Source organism: Stegodyphus dumicola, chromosome 11, assembly GCF_044657685.1.
Source record: "Stegodyphus dumicola isolate Sdum_Otavi_A_Nest chromosome 11, ASM4465768v1".
Lineage (NCBI taxonomy): Eukaryota > Metazoa > Arthropoda > Arachnida > Araneae > Eresidae > Stegodyphus > Stegodyphus dumicola.
In genome coordinates, this window is record NC_140778.1 from 67,442,860 (window position 1) to 67,458,804 (window position 15,945).

At 33.4% G+C, this 15,945-nt stretch overlaps 1 protein-coding gene across 3 annotated transcripts in view; it reads left to right on the plus strand.

Moving 5' to 3' along the window:
* The window catches only part of LOC118201179 (uncharacterized), a 96,050-nt gene that overhangs the window by 32,927 nt on the left and 47,178 nt on the right, over positions 1 to 15,945 (plus strand). For all 3 annotated transcript variants that reach the window (XM_085826795.1, XM_085826793.1, XM_035373230.2), the window contains 2 exons: positions 7,782 to 8,027; positions 9,270 to 9,518. In XM_085826795.1, coding sequence (XP_085682921.1) covers positions 7,782 to 8,027; positions 9,270 to 9,518 — 495 coding nt within the window. The remainder of the gene's footprint in view (positions 1 to 7,781; positions 8,028 to 9,269; positions 9,519 to 15,945) is intronic.

Consider the following 15,945-nt stretch of genomic DNA (forward strand, 5'->3'; position numbering starts at 1 on the left):
AAAAAAAGGAAAATTCTATATCTCATGTTCTACGGCGCCGATTGACGAAATTCAAATTGCGTTTTTCATTTCATGAAAGCACGACTTAGTGTATATATTAGATTTATCTATAGCATTGTTCTAATGTAAGTATTTTGACACAAAATCGGACTTTTTCTGCAATGACAAGCCATGTTTTTTCCATATTTCGATTTTACGACTAAAATTATGCCTAAATGTTAAATTTCGTAAAATTTGATGCGAAATTTACGGAGAAATTCAAAAATTTATTTTGGCATTTTTTTTTTTTTTCAGTTTTTGCCAAGAATAATTTACTTGGTGAACTTTCGAATTTATACCAACCGATTTTACTTTTCTTTTTTTCATTGTAAACGAGCGAAAAAAAAAAAAAGCGTCAACATTCATACTTTCAAATAATTTTGCCAAAGAGCGTACTATCCGTTTGGCGTTATCATCGCTTAAAAAAAAAAAAAAAAAAAAAAAAAAGCCAAATTTTTAAAAAGCTGTAATTAGTAAACTCATGTATATCTTAGAAAATTTTGAATAAAAAACTTTCATTTTTTGCAGGTTTGCCTAGAAATACAACTACTTTAAGATGATGTTAAAATTTTGTGGGTTATAATACAAGTACAAAATGTTTTCGAAAAATTTATAAAAAATATCTAAAAATACAAATTATATTAATGAATAATTAAAAATGTGCGAATTATGTTTGAATTAAGCCTAAATTTCGAATTCTGGAAGAATGAATCAAATAAGTTGAATAAACTAGATATATTAATAAATATATATCAGATTCAATTAACCTTGAGGAGCTAAAATTTTGAGAGCTGATTTTTTAAAAACTCCTCGTGTGATTTATACAAAACTTGGCAGTTTGCCATAATTTGAGTCGTAGAATCGAAACATGGAAAGAAATTGGCAAGTCATTTCAGAAAAAGGTCTGATTTTATGTCAAAATAGCTATATTAGAAAATAGCTACATCATGCTATTATATGATAATGAAACACTGATAATGTTTTTCATTACTTGCTACATATATTTTTAATTTTTGAATTTCATAATATTTGCAGAGATATGTGAAAAAGACGACGACTGCTTAAATGGCGGAAAATGTGTCACAGACCGAAAATACCCATTTTGCAAATGCCTCCGGGGTACAGAGGGCGTCTTCTGTTCTGAAGCTACGAGTTGTGAGAAAAATCCTTCTTTTTGTGGAGTACGCAACGAAACTATTTGCTCATATGACAGTGCTCAGAGGCGAGCTGTATGTCAATGTTCGAACTCATCTAGGAAGTTTGATCCTAGATAGATCCTAGATTGAATTTGATCCTAGATAGAAATCACCTCAAATGTGCAGAAGCGATTACTTTAGTTTGTAGAGTCATTAGGTATTTCGGAAGCAGGAAAGATAAAAAATATGCAACGCCTTCCCCGGGAATCGAATCACGGACCTCTGGAATACGCGCCCAGCGTGCAAACCACCACACCACTAAGGCACGATACGAAGGTGGGAGAAACACCTTACATATTCCCCATTTTAAAGGGCGACTGGGGTTTTTAGGGGACCCAATCGCCAAATCCTGGGTGTGGAGAGTCATCATCCACAAACATTTTAGTTCGGGCGCCACTTGTAGAGTCATTAGGTACTTTGGAAGCAGGAAAGTTGAAATATATGCAACGCCTTTGCCGGGAACAGAACGGACCTCTGGAATGCGCGCCCAGCGTGCAGACCACCACACCACGAAGTCACGCTAAGAAAGCGGGAGAAACACCTTATAAGTCAACAAAAATATTTTTTTTTTATGTGACAATCAATATCTCTTAGAATTTACATTAAACATTTTATATAAATCAACGGAAATTACCTGAATTTTTAGAAAATCATGTTATTTAAAATTTTATTTCCTTAATACAGTAGAATTCCAGAAATCCACAAAGCTTGGGACCAGAGGTTGTGCGGATTTTAGGATTTTGCGGATTTCAGGTCAGAAAAGATGAAGCATAATATTCGGACTAAAAGTGCAAAATGAATAAGGCGTATTAGATACATTTAATTAAATTATTATATACATTATTGGAATAATTTATTATATGCATTAAATTATTATTACATATATAGAAATGTATATAAATAAATATATAAATTGATTATGTTATTCATTGTATTATATGTACACAGCATCGAGGTTTGCCGATTTCGCCTCATGCAAATATTTCTGGTTTCGGATTCCGGTGTTAGAATCACTGTTGCTGTAAAATTTCAACAGCTTTTCTTGATTTTTCCGTATATCATACACAATCGTGTCGCAATTCCATACCATTCTGCTACAAATCGAGGAGTAGCACCTGCTTCCATCTTTTGCAGAATTCGCGCTTTTTTCGTTACCGTCAATGCAACGTGCTTACGTTTTACAACGTTGCAAGCAGTAAAATCACGAGTGCGTTTCTTTAAAAAGGGCTGAAATTTAAAATATTCTTAATTTATCTAATTTATCCACAAAATATCCGGATAAAAAGGAAAAAGGCAGCACTAAACAATCTCGTGAAATGAAATAATAAAGCTCAGATAATACACCAACGGGGGGGGGAAGAGTGAATCGTGAACTTGAACAAAGAGTTGAGTGAATCGTCTGCTTTTCTACCTCGATGCTGTTTAGAGAGAAAAAAAAAGCTTATCTTATTTATTTTATCTTATTTTTTTAAAACTTTTTTATGTCAATAATTTGGTATTTCCGTTTTTACTCATTATTATTCGGTAATTATGACGTCATTATTCGATAAGTATTTTTTTCTTCGATATTTCGTCCTCAATGTTGTGGTTTCTGGAACCTATAAATTGAATGTTTATATTCTGAGAGGCATTGCGGATTTCAGGAGTTAGCGGATTTTCGGTATTTGACTGTATGCCTTTTAAACGTAATGAAACATATTTTTTCTAATTTTAATGGAAAAACAGACAATAAGTATCGTTTAAATAAGTTTAGACATAATTTTAGAATAATAAAAATAAATAATAATTGAATAATAAAAATAAAATTTTACTAGCGATTTATTAGTTTTATGTTTTTAAAAATTCAGTGTATTGTATTCTTGGTGCAAAAAATTTAGTATTAAGTTTCGTACATTCACCACGGATAGGTGCTTTGCCATTTTGAACAAAAATCATGGGTTTTTATTTTCAGATTTTGAACTGTGGCATCACACTCGTTTTTCTACGCCTAACTTGTGGTTGTCTGGCGTTTTCAGTGGTTACTCTGCACCCATAGGTTACTAGGTTACCTTTTTTTTTTTTTGCCGAGAGAGAACAAACTTTCAGTTCTTCAACTAAGTATTGAATGAACTGCTGTCTACTGACAAATATTCCAGATATGGCTTTTTATAAAACCCAGGCATTGATACCAGCAAGGTCCAAAATATTATAAAGAAAAACCTGCACCGGCCACCTACGTGAGGCAGACTCGACAGTATACTTCCTTGCAATTTGGTCAATCATGTCCATAACAAATTTAGTTGCGTTCTTATAGTAAGCAATGGTATCAGGTAGTTTTTTGGGACTAACTATAATTTCTACAGTTGGATGAAGTCTTATTTCGCAACAAAACATTTCTTTCTTTTTAACCCTGACAAACAGTTAGACTATGTGATAGTACCGTAGTCGCATGAAATGCCAATTTGACATTTTTACAGAGACTGGTAGTTCTCTTCTTGAGCATTTTACAGTTCTTACAAGGCTGTTGTTTTGGGATTTCAATGCCTCTTCAAGCTTCAGTATTGTGAAAAAGGTATCTGTAGTGACATTTCTACCTTTGTTTTTCATGTGGACTTAACAGTCGTAACATGTTCAGAAAGACTTTGGCTATTTTTTACTAAAGACTTTGGCTATCAGATGGACTTTGGCTATTTTTTCCAAGATACGGGAATCCATTTATAGTATTTTGAATCAACATCTGCAGCTATCTGTAGACGATTAGATCTCGTTGATTTTATATCGAAGTGTAAGAATCTCATTATTTCACGAAATTTGTCTGTTGACGATGTATTTCGGAAAAACGGTAGTCCCCAGTTCATTGACCACAAGCTTTCCAGTTTTTGTACAATATATTATTACCATGTACATATAAAATTGCTATAAAGGCGTCCATTGTCATATTTCATTCATTTTCATGAATCTGTCGATGAGATTCATCGTCACTGCATTTCTTTAAATGTTTCAATATTCATTCATGTATGAAAAGTTTCCAGGCACCTTACGGACTGTTGTCCATAACATGGCGTTTAGCATGTGGTGTTAGGCCTCCAACTTCCGTCAGATATTTTGCTTTGATTTTCTTCCTTTATCATTTGTTCCTAATTGTACGACATTCCAAACTGTCCCATCTTTGCCAACTTCACAGTTCCCGACTTTGAATGTTATAGATGATTTCTTTTTCGGATTTCCTTGAGTGCATGCGTCTTTTCCCAGAATTTTTTATTTTTCATTTTTATCTAATAAATTGGCATCATTATTGAGATGAGAAGATCCAGCGATTGCTAGGGCACTACTAGAGTCATCATCAGGTATTCATCCTCGCTACTCAAAATCGAAAACACTGTCATCATTATTATCATCTTCTGAACCATTTTCAGATAATTGTTTTAAATATTCCAAAGCTTACTGAACGAAGTGAAACAGTCCTGAACGACGCCATGATTTCTTTTTTATCTTTATACTAAATATAGAATAAAAGCAACTTCAAAACGTCTTATTCACATATTCGTTGTAATTTTCCTTGTATTCGAACGAAGTACGCGCCTCGAACCAAACATTATGACCTCGACTGAAAATCTACACTATTTTCCCTGCTGGTGCACTCCATTTGAGCAATTCGAAAGGTGAAGCAGTTATACTTTACAGTTACTTTCGAGAAAAGGCATCTGTTTTCGTCATTTAGGCATTTCTAGGCATTTCTTCATTAGGTAAACATTTCTTATGGGTCAAACTAACCTGCCTCGCGGTTTTTTAGGTATAAGTGTTAATAATCAGGAATAAATAAACTTTCCAAATTTGGTAAGTTATTGTCAACCTTAAATTATTAAAAGTCATAAGAGGAATTTTTGTTCAGTTAATACTTTTCGCGTGGTGATAAATTAAACATCGCTTTGGGTCAAATTGACCCGCTCCGCGGTTCTAGCGTCAAAGTATAGGAGTGTGTGTGGTCTTTACTAGCATTTATCGTAGTTTATCTATTTGTGGTTTTGAATTCATTTTAATTCCTTGTAGCACGCCTGTGTATGCTGTCCGACTAGAATCCCCTTACCCCCCGCCCCTGCTCTGATGGCTGCTTTGCGAGGAGCATAGGTCTCCGCTAAGAAAACGGTCGGATTGCTAAGTTTAAATTCTTCGCGGTTAACTTCAATGTTGCCTTTAAGTATTACGTGAATTCCCTGACTTCGAGCCGTCAATAAAATACCTTTGTTTGCCTTCGTTTCGGAGGGAAGCTTGGACCAGTGTTCTTCCGCCTTTTATTTGGGTATAGATGTGTTTGCTTGTTTTAGTGTTCGACAGTTTCGTATATAATATATTTTCCGTCTTCCTAATAGTGAAAGAACGTGTAGAAATGTAGTGTTAATGCGTTCCATCTGTGCTTTTAGCTTTGTCTGAAAGCTGCTGCGGTTAATGTTGTTCTAAATGTTGAGTTGATTTTCAGCAGCGCTATTCGCTGAGCTCTTATAATTTCGCGCACAACCCTGCTGTGTTGTTCATCCACATTGGGCTGCCCTATAGAATCTTTCGTTCTGTTTCGTCTTTAATAGAGTTGCTTTTAGATTCCATTTGCATTTCACTATTATATCCAGCTCACTTCGTAATTCACTATTCTATCCAACTTGTCTATTTTGGCTCTGGTTAACTTAAAGTGGGGAACCGACGTTAATTTCTTATTCAGAAGAAAGCCTTGGTGGGTCCTAGCACCTTGTTTAAGTTCCTTTGCCATATTATACTCCGGGGACTATCTGCGCTAAATTTAAGTTTACACGCTGCACACTGGAGCGGTAAGATTTAGCAAATCTTCTGTTGTGGTTCAGTTTCCTTCGGCGATTATGAAGATAAAATCGTAAGCTTATGCTCGTATTTGAGCATCTTCTTCAAACTCTGCCTTTAAAGCTGTTATTATGTTCCAATAGTTAAAGGTCCTGTGTTGGTATCCCGGGCGGGGGTACTCATTTGTGGTATTCTGCTGTGATATTCGCAGGGTTTCTTTTGCCCTTCAGGTCAGGTGGACGGATTCTTGGAGATTGTTAAGGGCTGTCATCTACTTTTACCTTTAGTGAAGTCGAACATGTTCTAGGCTTAGGAGGTTATTCTTTTCGAGATAACTGGGTAGTCGTTGAATAATAATTTTGTGTAAGGATAATAACTTATTAACATCCGGATAATTTTTGCGTAGCAAATTAACGTAATTAATCTAATTAGAACTAGCAAAATTTAATGTACTAATTATTCTAACCGGTGCGAAAACCTTGTTTTTGGAGACATTTTAGGCTTAAAGTTCGAAATTTAGACAAAAAATTTAGATAGTAATATGGCAGCGTGGAGTTTCTCGCTGAAAATGTGCGGCGAGAAATTTGGCGACTTGAGGGCGCATATCAGAGTATATCCAAATTTGTAATTAGGTTAATTAAATTTGTTAAGGTTAATTCATTTTTGTTAAAGTTAATTGATTTTCAGTGTATCAGATATTGAGAAAGTCATTCCTTAACTCAGTTGGCAAAAATGATTGCAACTTAAAATTCCATCACTGCCTCGTCTTAGAACTCTTGTTAAAGTTGTGTTATATTATAATTACGGTTAACTATTTTATTTGTGCAATATAAACTTTCCATCTTTCCGGTTATGAAATATTAATAGAGTAAATGAAAATTTTCAATTATGTGCAATATTAATTAAAACTTCTGCATCTTTCCGGTTATAGTAATTTAATGGTCCGTAGAAACCATCATAAGGAAATTTAATTTGGTGCTTGTAAAGGTTGAAATTCTATAAATTGCACCCGGTATTTTACCCAGCTTGGTTGTTACTTTGCAAATGATCAATTGAATTAAGTATTATGTTTCCAAAGTTGGAAGGTGTTATCAAATAGCCTGTGTAAAAAAATGTTGTAGGAAAATATAATTGGTTACAGTATTGGTCAACTTATAGTATAAGTTAAGGTTAACTGTTAAATGTTAAATGTTTTTTTTTTCCTCTCCGGAGAAGGTAAAAGTTTTTCCTGTTAAAAATAGTTCTGTCTGGTTTTGATATCTACCATTAATATTTGATGCTATATTATTAGGCTCAATAAACTTATATATTTTCTTTGGATTAAATAATAGTATGTTTTGTTTCGTTTGTTCATGTCACTCACCAGTGCGCCTTTAAATATGAATTAGGAGTTATTCGGTCAAATTTACACAACGCAATGAATGGTTAAAATTTGAGTTAGGGTAGTCGGTTAGGAAAATTGTAGTTCTTGTGTTTTTATGTCTTTCCTAAAAAGGCACGAAACATAATATTCAGAAGAGCCTGTACGAACAAGGCTTACTTTTAATTTCCATCTTTTTGAAACGGTACGGGACCGTTTAGACTGACGACGCTGAAAACTTAACGAAATGTAACATGCACCAGCCCTGAGCACAAAATAAAATCTAGCAGTTTGCACCCAACGGCCCGCTTTTACCTCCCAATTTGAACAGCACCATTCTATTGTTTTGATTTCTCATTCAATATATTAATGCAAATTTAATTTCACAATATTTTCAGACCCATGCCAAGACGGTGAGTGCGAAAATGGCGGAAAATGCACCGGAAACGGAAATTTCAAATATTGCGAGTGCTTGCGAGGGACAACGGGCAGTTTATGTTCTGAAATTACAGATTGTAACAAAGCTGATTTTTGTGGTATAAACAACAATACCATTTGTAAATATGACATTAAAGGCAACTATGCTATATGCGAATGTATCAATCCTAGGGAAGAATTTAACCACATCGAGATGGTCTGCGAAGGTGAGTTCCTCCATTCTCCTCTTTCTGTTCTGTACCTCGTCAGAACTGATAGGTTAGTTAAAAGAAAAATAATAAGATAAAGAAAAAAAACTCTTGTATAAATTAGGATTTTATTAATGATTTTACCCATTGAGCTATGGAAAGTTTCTTATTTGTGCTTCTCTTTCTTATTGTATAATGTTACGTCACCAGCGACAAAACCCCTCAGCTAAAAATGGCAGTGATAATACTACCTGGAAACGGACATATTAATTAAAATATCACGATATCAACGAAAAGTAGTTTGTAAGGATTAACCTAAGTTTATAACACTTATTTTTTAAGTTATAACTCCTTTCCTGTCTCTCCTAATTTCAGCATACAATTCCTTATCAGAATGAGTTTTTAGAATCGCGTTAAATGCAAATGAGTAGTATATAAGTTCACTGACTTCGAGAGACTTCAGTAGCGACTGACACTGACCTCAATAGCGCGCATTTGTCTTTGGGCTACGTCTCTCTAAGCTGTTACTACTCTCGGCCGCGTTAGCTTCACTAGCTAATTTAATATTAGGGGCCAACTAGTTAGAAATTGCGTTAGCTTCGGCTAAATCTCTTTAGTTAGTCATTAAATGAGGTCTTATTTCTTACATTTTTAAGTTTAAGCCTAAGTGGAGGTTTTGTTGTACGTCCTTTGAGAAAGAGAACCTTCTGTCCATATTTATTGTGTGCAATATAGGATGATTAACTCTTCTTAAATTTTACGTTTCTGTTTCTGGACTTAAGCCATTATTCGCTTAGTAGTTCACTAAGTTCCTACCAGGGGCGTAGCTAGAGGGGAGCAAGGGGGCATCTGTCCCAGGGCGCAGAATCCAAGGGGCGCCAAACTGATGTTACGACATTTTAGAATTAAATGTTTTACATCCTTGGCAAGCAGTAGGGGGCGCGAAATCTTCAGTTGCCCCTGGGCGCTGAAAACCCTAGTTACGACTCTGGTTCCTACACACTTAGTTAATAGATGAAAGGGAGGATAACTAAAAGTTGAAATCAAAATGTCACGGTATCAATCATGAGGAGCAACAAATTCAATAAAATCTTTTACTATCTTTCAAAGAAAGAGATTGAATTGTCTGATGATATTAATATAGGATATATTCATCATTAATTTTTTTCCATTTTTATTAATTTGGAAAAAATTTAGTTTACATTATATTTATTTCGTCCCCTAGATATTGTTATAATTCCAGTCTCTCAATATTTTCAGAGTCATGCCAAGCGGATAAGTGCGAAAATGGTGGCGTGTGCCTCGTAGGATTTGGTAGCAACTGCCGTTGTTCAAATGGAACAGTGAGCGAATTTTGTTCTATAGTACATATTTTGGATTGTAAGAAACGTAAATTTTGTGGAACACACAATGATTCCACGTGCACATACGACAAGCTACATGGTAAAGCTGTATGCCAGTGTACTGATCCTAAAAAGCAATTTGATTACGAAGAGAGAATCTGCAAAGGTAAGTTTAAAAAAAAAAAAAAAAAAAAAAAAAAAAAAAAAAACCGCCCAGAAACACCCAGAAGAAAAAAAAAAAAAAAAAAAAAAAAAAAAAAAAAAAAAAAAAAACACCCAGAAAAAAACATCTCCTTATGTACATTAATATTTGCTAATGTTTCATTGGTTGTGCTTTAGAATATAAATCTTCATATTAAAAACTGCATTTTATATTTCGATTTTAATTTCTTAGATTTTTATTATTATCACGAAAATACATATACATTTTCGAAAGGGTTCATTGTGTTATCAGCAACATAGTCTATATAAACAGGGTACTTAACAATGTGTTACGGAATTTGTGCTCTCTCACACGTTTGAAACTCTTGGTTTTTTGGTCTGTTTTCCTGTGGGCGTTTTACATTTGCACAGACAAGGATCATCTCCTCCCCTTTTTTATGAGACACACATCTCAGGATTTTACATTATCACGCTAGTGAAATTGAGGCATAAATATAGTTGACAGTTGAGAGCAGAGTCTGAACACCCGTGTGAACACCTTACTTAGACTATTCGGGTCTAGTCCAGGCTCCGCAACTATCCGGGGAAACCCCTCATTGGCCCCATAAGCGCATACATTGTTCCTGTATCATAATATATGCTTACATATTTCATAATAGTAGTAAACCACCGTAACCGGCCGGCGGAAGTGATGTCACAGAAAAGGGGGCGTGACCTCCGCCATTTCGAATTTCTCCGGAAGGGACGACACCAGCGCCATCTTGTATCACGTGATGGAATGACGTCATAAAACTTTCGTTTTTATGGTATAGCAACGATCTTTTAAAGGTTTTTAATTTTTTGGCAACAACCCTATTTTTCTCAAAGTTTTATTTTTTATGGCAATGACAATATTTTTTTATGCTTGTGGAAACGATCGCTTAAACCACATGACGCCAACTTTATTATTTTCCTCATTTACCAATTATTTTCCTTTATTATTTTAGTTATTTAATCATAATATTCATTAATGTTTCATTATTTAATTATGAATCATCCTTTTTAATTATTTTAATCCGTCTTTATTTTTAATTGATTCTATTGTATTTTATATCCATTTTAATGAATTTAATATAATTTTCCCTGAATTTTAAAAATAACGCCACGAACGGGATTCGAACCCGCCATCTCTGAGATGAAAGACCTGAACGTTACCACACGGATACCCGGTCGTCTTACCAGACTTGTTATTTGAAACTCTGTTTGTTTCTTTGACTTATTTGCACCATTGATGTCATAAGACTGAAAGTCTCCGCATGCGCTTTGACATGAAAACCGCGTCACACATTTGTTTTTACACGACGGTTAGGATTTCTTTTGGCTTCTTAATCATTACTTTGTTCATTGCTGTCTTAAATGTAAGATTTTCCCACAGTTTAATTTTTTATTATTAAGATATTTTTAATTGTTTTCATTTTTCATCTCATTCTTACTATTTTTTAAGTTATTAGTTAATTTATTAATTTTTGATTTAATATGTTTTTCCTTTCCCAAACATAAATTTTATTTTTAATTTTCGCAAATTGACGTTTATTTCTACAAAAGTGAATTTACATTTTCTTTTTACTTTCCAATTTTATTTTGATCAAATATATTCCTTTTTATATTTTTACTTTATTTTTTTATATTTTATTGAACTTTGTTTTTGGTTTTATTAAGTAATATTTATTTTTACGAATTGAATTTTTCCTTTTCACTTTTTTATTTTGCAAAAGTTTTTTTTCCAAAATTTATTCCTTTTCGTATTTTTACTTTGCTTTATTTTAATGTTTTGTTCAAACGTCTTTTGGTTTTACAAAAGTAATATTTATTTATACAAGTTTAATTTTTCTTTTCCGCTTTTTATTTTAAAAAAAAGGTGTTACTACATTTTTAACTTTATTTTTACAAAAGTAATATTTAGTTTCATAATTTTAATTTTTTTTTTTAGTTTTTTGTTTACACAACTGCAGTTTTTTGTTTTTTCCCTTATGCATTTTACTTCCAAAAGTAAATTTCATTTCCCCCCCTTTCCTTTAAAAATTTTTTTGTTACATTTTTATTTTACCCTTAACTTTTTTCCCTTGTTTTAAATACAATATGATGTTACATTTCCATTTCTCCAAAAGTAAACTTACCTAAATTTCTCTGTCTTTGAAATTTTAAGCTGGAATTTACATGCATGTAACTTCACTAGATAATATTTTCTGTAACTTTAAACCAATATACACAATGTTCATTCTATATAGTTTAACTGGAATACTACATTTCTTACTTTTTTTACTACTAAGTTGGAGATGCGCAGAACTTTTCCTTCTAATGTATTGTACTAACTATTAATGACTGTGTAAGGATCTTAAGTTTTACTAACGTTTATTTTATTTTAAATCTTTACTATCACTTCTTATTTTCTACTTCCGGCCAGAATTATAAGCGTGAAGGTATTTATGCAAAGTTTGTCTGGCGAACGCCAAGTATTTAAGAAGTTGTGGCTTTTTGCAAAGCGAGAGAGAGGAAGCAGTGAGTCGAAGCAGGCCGCTTACCTTAGAAGTTACGCAGTTGCTTGTTGCCTTCCAGGCCAGAGGTTTTAATCCTCTTGATAAAATTTAAACGTATTGTAGTGTTCACAGTTCTCTGTACTACATACGCTTCCTGTTAATATAAGACCAATCTTCCACGTTTATTATTTTAAAGTTAAATTAGAGTTTAGTTCTATTTTTATATTTTTACGTTAGACCCCAAGTAGCGGGTCGGTGTATTCCGAAGTACGGAAGTTATTGTAAATAGAGAAAATAAAGGGTTTTATATACCCTTCTTGTGTATCCTGTCTACTTCCCACAATTAGTGAACATAGCTTTAGTAAGCTCTCTGTTCCGAGTCAGGTCCTTGCATGTTCCCGAAGAGGGTAAGAAGGAACATTGACCCTGATAGTGGCGCCCAACGAAGAAGAATAACCATGGCCGAGTTTCAAGAAGAACCTGTGCTGCCTGCAGAAACGGCTCAGAATCCAGAAATGCCAGCTGCCGCCCTGGAAGGATTTGGTTACATCGTCCAGACCATGCGCGCTTCGATGAAACCAGAAGCAACATTTAATGGAAACTCACCGGTAACCAGTTTTTTGTAAAAATTGGATGACCACTTCATGCTCTACCCCGTGCAAGAGTTTCAAAAAGTTACCTTAGCTACCAGAGCTTTGAGGGGCCAAGCGCTTAACTGGTTCAAGTGTGTAGGCAGAAGTCTCTTGGGTCAAGCAGGAAGTCCCACCTATACTTATGAGAATTTCAAGACTGCCCTACTAAAAGCCTTCCCTGTTGTAAGGGATCGTCCGAAATTAGAAACGGAACTTTTCAGTATATATCAGCAAAGAATCGAAAATCTCTCAAGCTTTATTTTAAGAAAAATTCACGTCTTCAAACTCTTGTATGGAAACCGTCCGGATCCTGAAATAATTCAAGTGATTTTGCCGAGGTTACTGCCCCAAGTGCAAGACTTTATTGAATTAAGAAATCCGACTACACTGGAAAAGTTATTTGAGCTAGCAATCCAGTTTGAAAGTAGAAGAACGGCGGACGTCGAAAGAAGACGCCAATATCAACAGCGAAACCAATTTGGTGCGCCAAGACTACAGCAAACTCAAGCACACGGCTACGGAGGCAAAGCGAATCAGTGGGCAAGGAAACCCGAGCATTCAAAAACAAATAGATAGTAAATAAAATTACACACAAATAATTATACAAAATAGGTAATAATGCCAGAAACTACTATAGTCAGTAATTTTAAAAATTTTAACGCATTTTAATATGCATAAGAAAGATCACACTTTCAAAAAGCATTATTTTAATTAAACATTGGAGCCACACAATCCTGCTCACATGTATAACATTTTTACTTATCAAAAACATGGCACATAATAAGTAAATAAAATACATTTCGCAAAGTATGAAACGCATTTTCTCTTTTAACCGGTTGTAGTCTTAAGAAAAGATGCAGTATGGAATGCTTAGAACCACTCGGTGCCACAGTTCCTCATTTCCCCACGCATTGATTAAAATATACGTGTACTTTAAAAATCAGTTAAACAAATTCAAATGCAAGTATTCAAACAGGAATACTTCACAAATTAGATAAGAGATAGATACACAATGAACTTAACGTGATAAACACAGAAAAGCATGTAACGACCAAGAAACAAAAATGTATTCGCGCAGAACGTTTCAAGAAAAAGTTGCTCTATTTTTTGCACATGGGTTGCATTTTTCGTTTCAGATAAAGCAAGCATTCAAGATAATTCCTGTATAGCTAGGAGTTAGGGATTTTATTCACACTTGTTAGTAACGTAATTTATTAGAACAGTGACAAATTAGTTAGTAACGTAATTTATTAGAATAGTGACAGACATATAGGAGAAGTATGCCATATCCATGGAAAAAACATTTCCCAAGCTAGACTGTAATAGTGAAATATAAAAGGGAATAAGAAAATACCATATTTACAACAAAGTTAGTATCTGAGTATGCAAAAACATGAACAAGAAAGGAATTTATTTTCTGAAAATGTTCCGAATGGGATAAGTCAGGTCTAGTTTCATAAACAGAGCATGAAAAATAATGATGAATTTTTAATATTATTTTGTCTGTGGTACATTTACATATGCTAAAATCTTCCATTTGATTGACTGTACTGTACATTTAGGCACAAGTTGATAAATCAGAGTGATTTTGTGTTTTGAAGCTTCAAATTGAGAAATACTACAACTACAAAAGATTAAAACGACAAGAGAATATACTGTAAGCAAGAGAACGTGATAAATGACTTTTTTTCGCTGATTTCCATGAATTCATAGATCGGTAGCAAAGTTTTAATTCACTGTATATGAACTATTTTTCAAATATATTACGATCACTGTTTTCAATTTACATAGACGTTAAGGAAGCATTTCATGTTAATTTACCTTTATTCGTGAGATTTATCTACGTTTATACTTAATTTTTGCATTTTGTTTACAATTATAATACCGATGAACTTAAGAAAATACTTTTCTTAAAAATGTCCATATTTTTTTTCCAAAACGTTATTTCTTTCATAGCTTTGAAGCAATCTATTAAACACATAGTTATCTTGCATTGCCCTGACAGCCGTTGGTCTTGCCAATGTCTGAGGGAAGTCACGAAACTAAAGAGCTTAAGTAATATTTTACCAGTACGGAGAACTTCTTACGGCGTTTTTGATAAAAATTGACCTAATTTTGTAGTTCATTACTCACCTAGGAGCCTTTAACGATTTTTATTCGAAAAAACACACTCAGAAATTGTCATCAAGATTTTCCATACAGATATATTTTTTTTACTTTTCATTTCCAATGTAATTTGATTCATTGCAAGATAGTTAAATGTTTGTTATTTGTTTCGCATATGAATGCATTTCGTATCTCACATACGCTCTTTACATATGATTTAACAAAGTTACGAGCGAGTTAGAAGTTAAGTGAATATTTCCTGAAATACTGTACATTTCATTTCGGAAAGTTTACATGAGTATCTTCATTTTGAATCCTTTAATATTTCTTTTCCTGCATCCAAAGTAAATTTGGAGTAAAAAATTTTCAGTTTGGACGAAAGTTATTTACGGATGGCTGTGATGTGTTCCTGTTTTCATAAACCGTTTTTTGTGAAGTACCTTATCGATAACCTTTTGAACACTTTGAATATTACGGCCACTGCAAATCATTGAATTTTCAAATATTTTCTTATTTATCTTTTACAAGTCCTTGTAAAGATTTGGGAACACATTTTTATTAAATAGTTATATTGTATGATTTAATAACTTTTCACACGTTTGGAAGATTTAACTTCAACAACACTACCACACTGAATCAGAAATTAAGAAAAGAAATGGAATTTTTTATCTTAGTATACTACAGGAAAAGATTAATTTTCTCTAGTACTGATGTATTCGAATGTAGTAGTTAATGGAGACTTTTAACACAGATCATACAGACTTTGAATATTTTATCTAAGTCATCCAAAATTGCATTGTCATAGATTTTTCTCATAAAGTCTATTTCTTTCTTAAAAGAAGTTTATATACTAATTTCATTAGAAACATATCTAAGAAAATATCTCACATTCATAAGAAAATCAGCGCTTGTTTCTTTACCAAATTTGTACTTTCTGACTTCATTCTACTGAAACGAAAACATTCATAACTTATTGCGAAGAAAAATGTAATACTTTTTGATTAATTTTCATACCAAAGTATTATCTTTTTTTTGCCTAGCCCACTTATTATCTAAAATTTTTTGCCTAGCCCACTGCTAATATATTGCTATTTTTCGTACGTGACAAAAAAACTCAGTTTAGAAACTTTTTTACTTAAAACCTTGTATTGCATTGCTGAACCGGGGCCATGCTTTC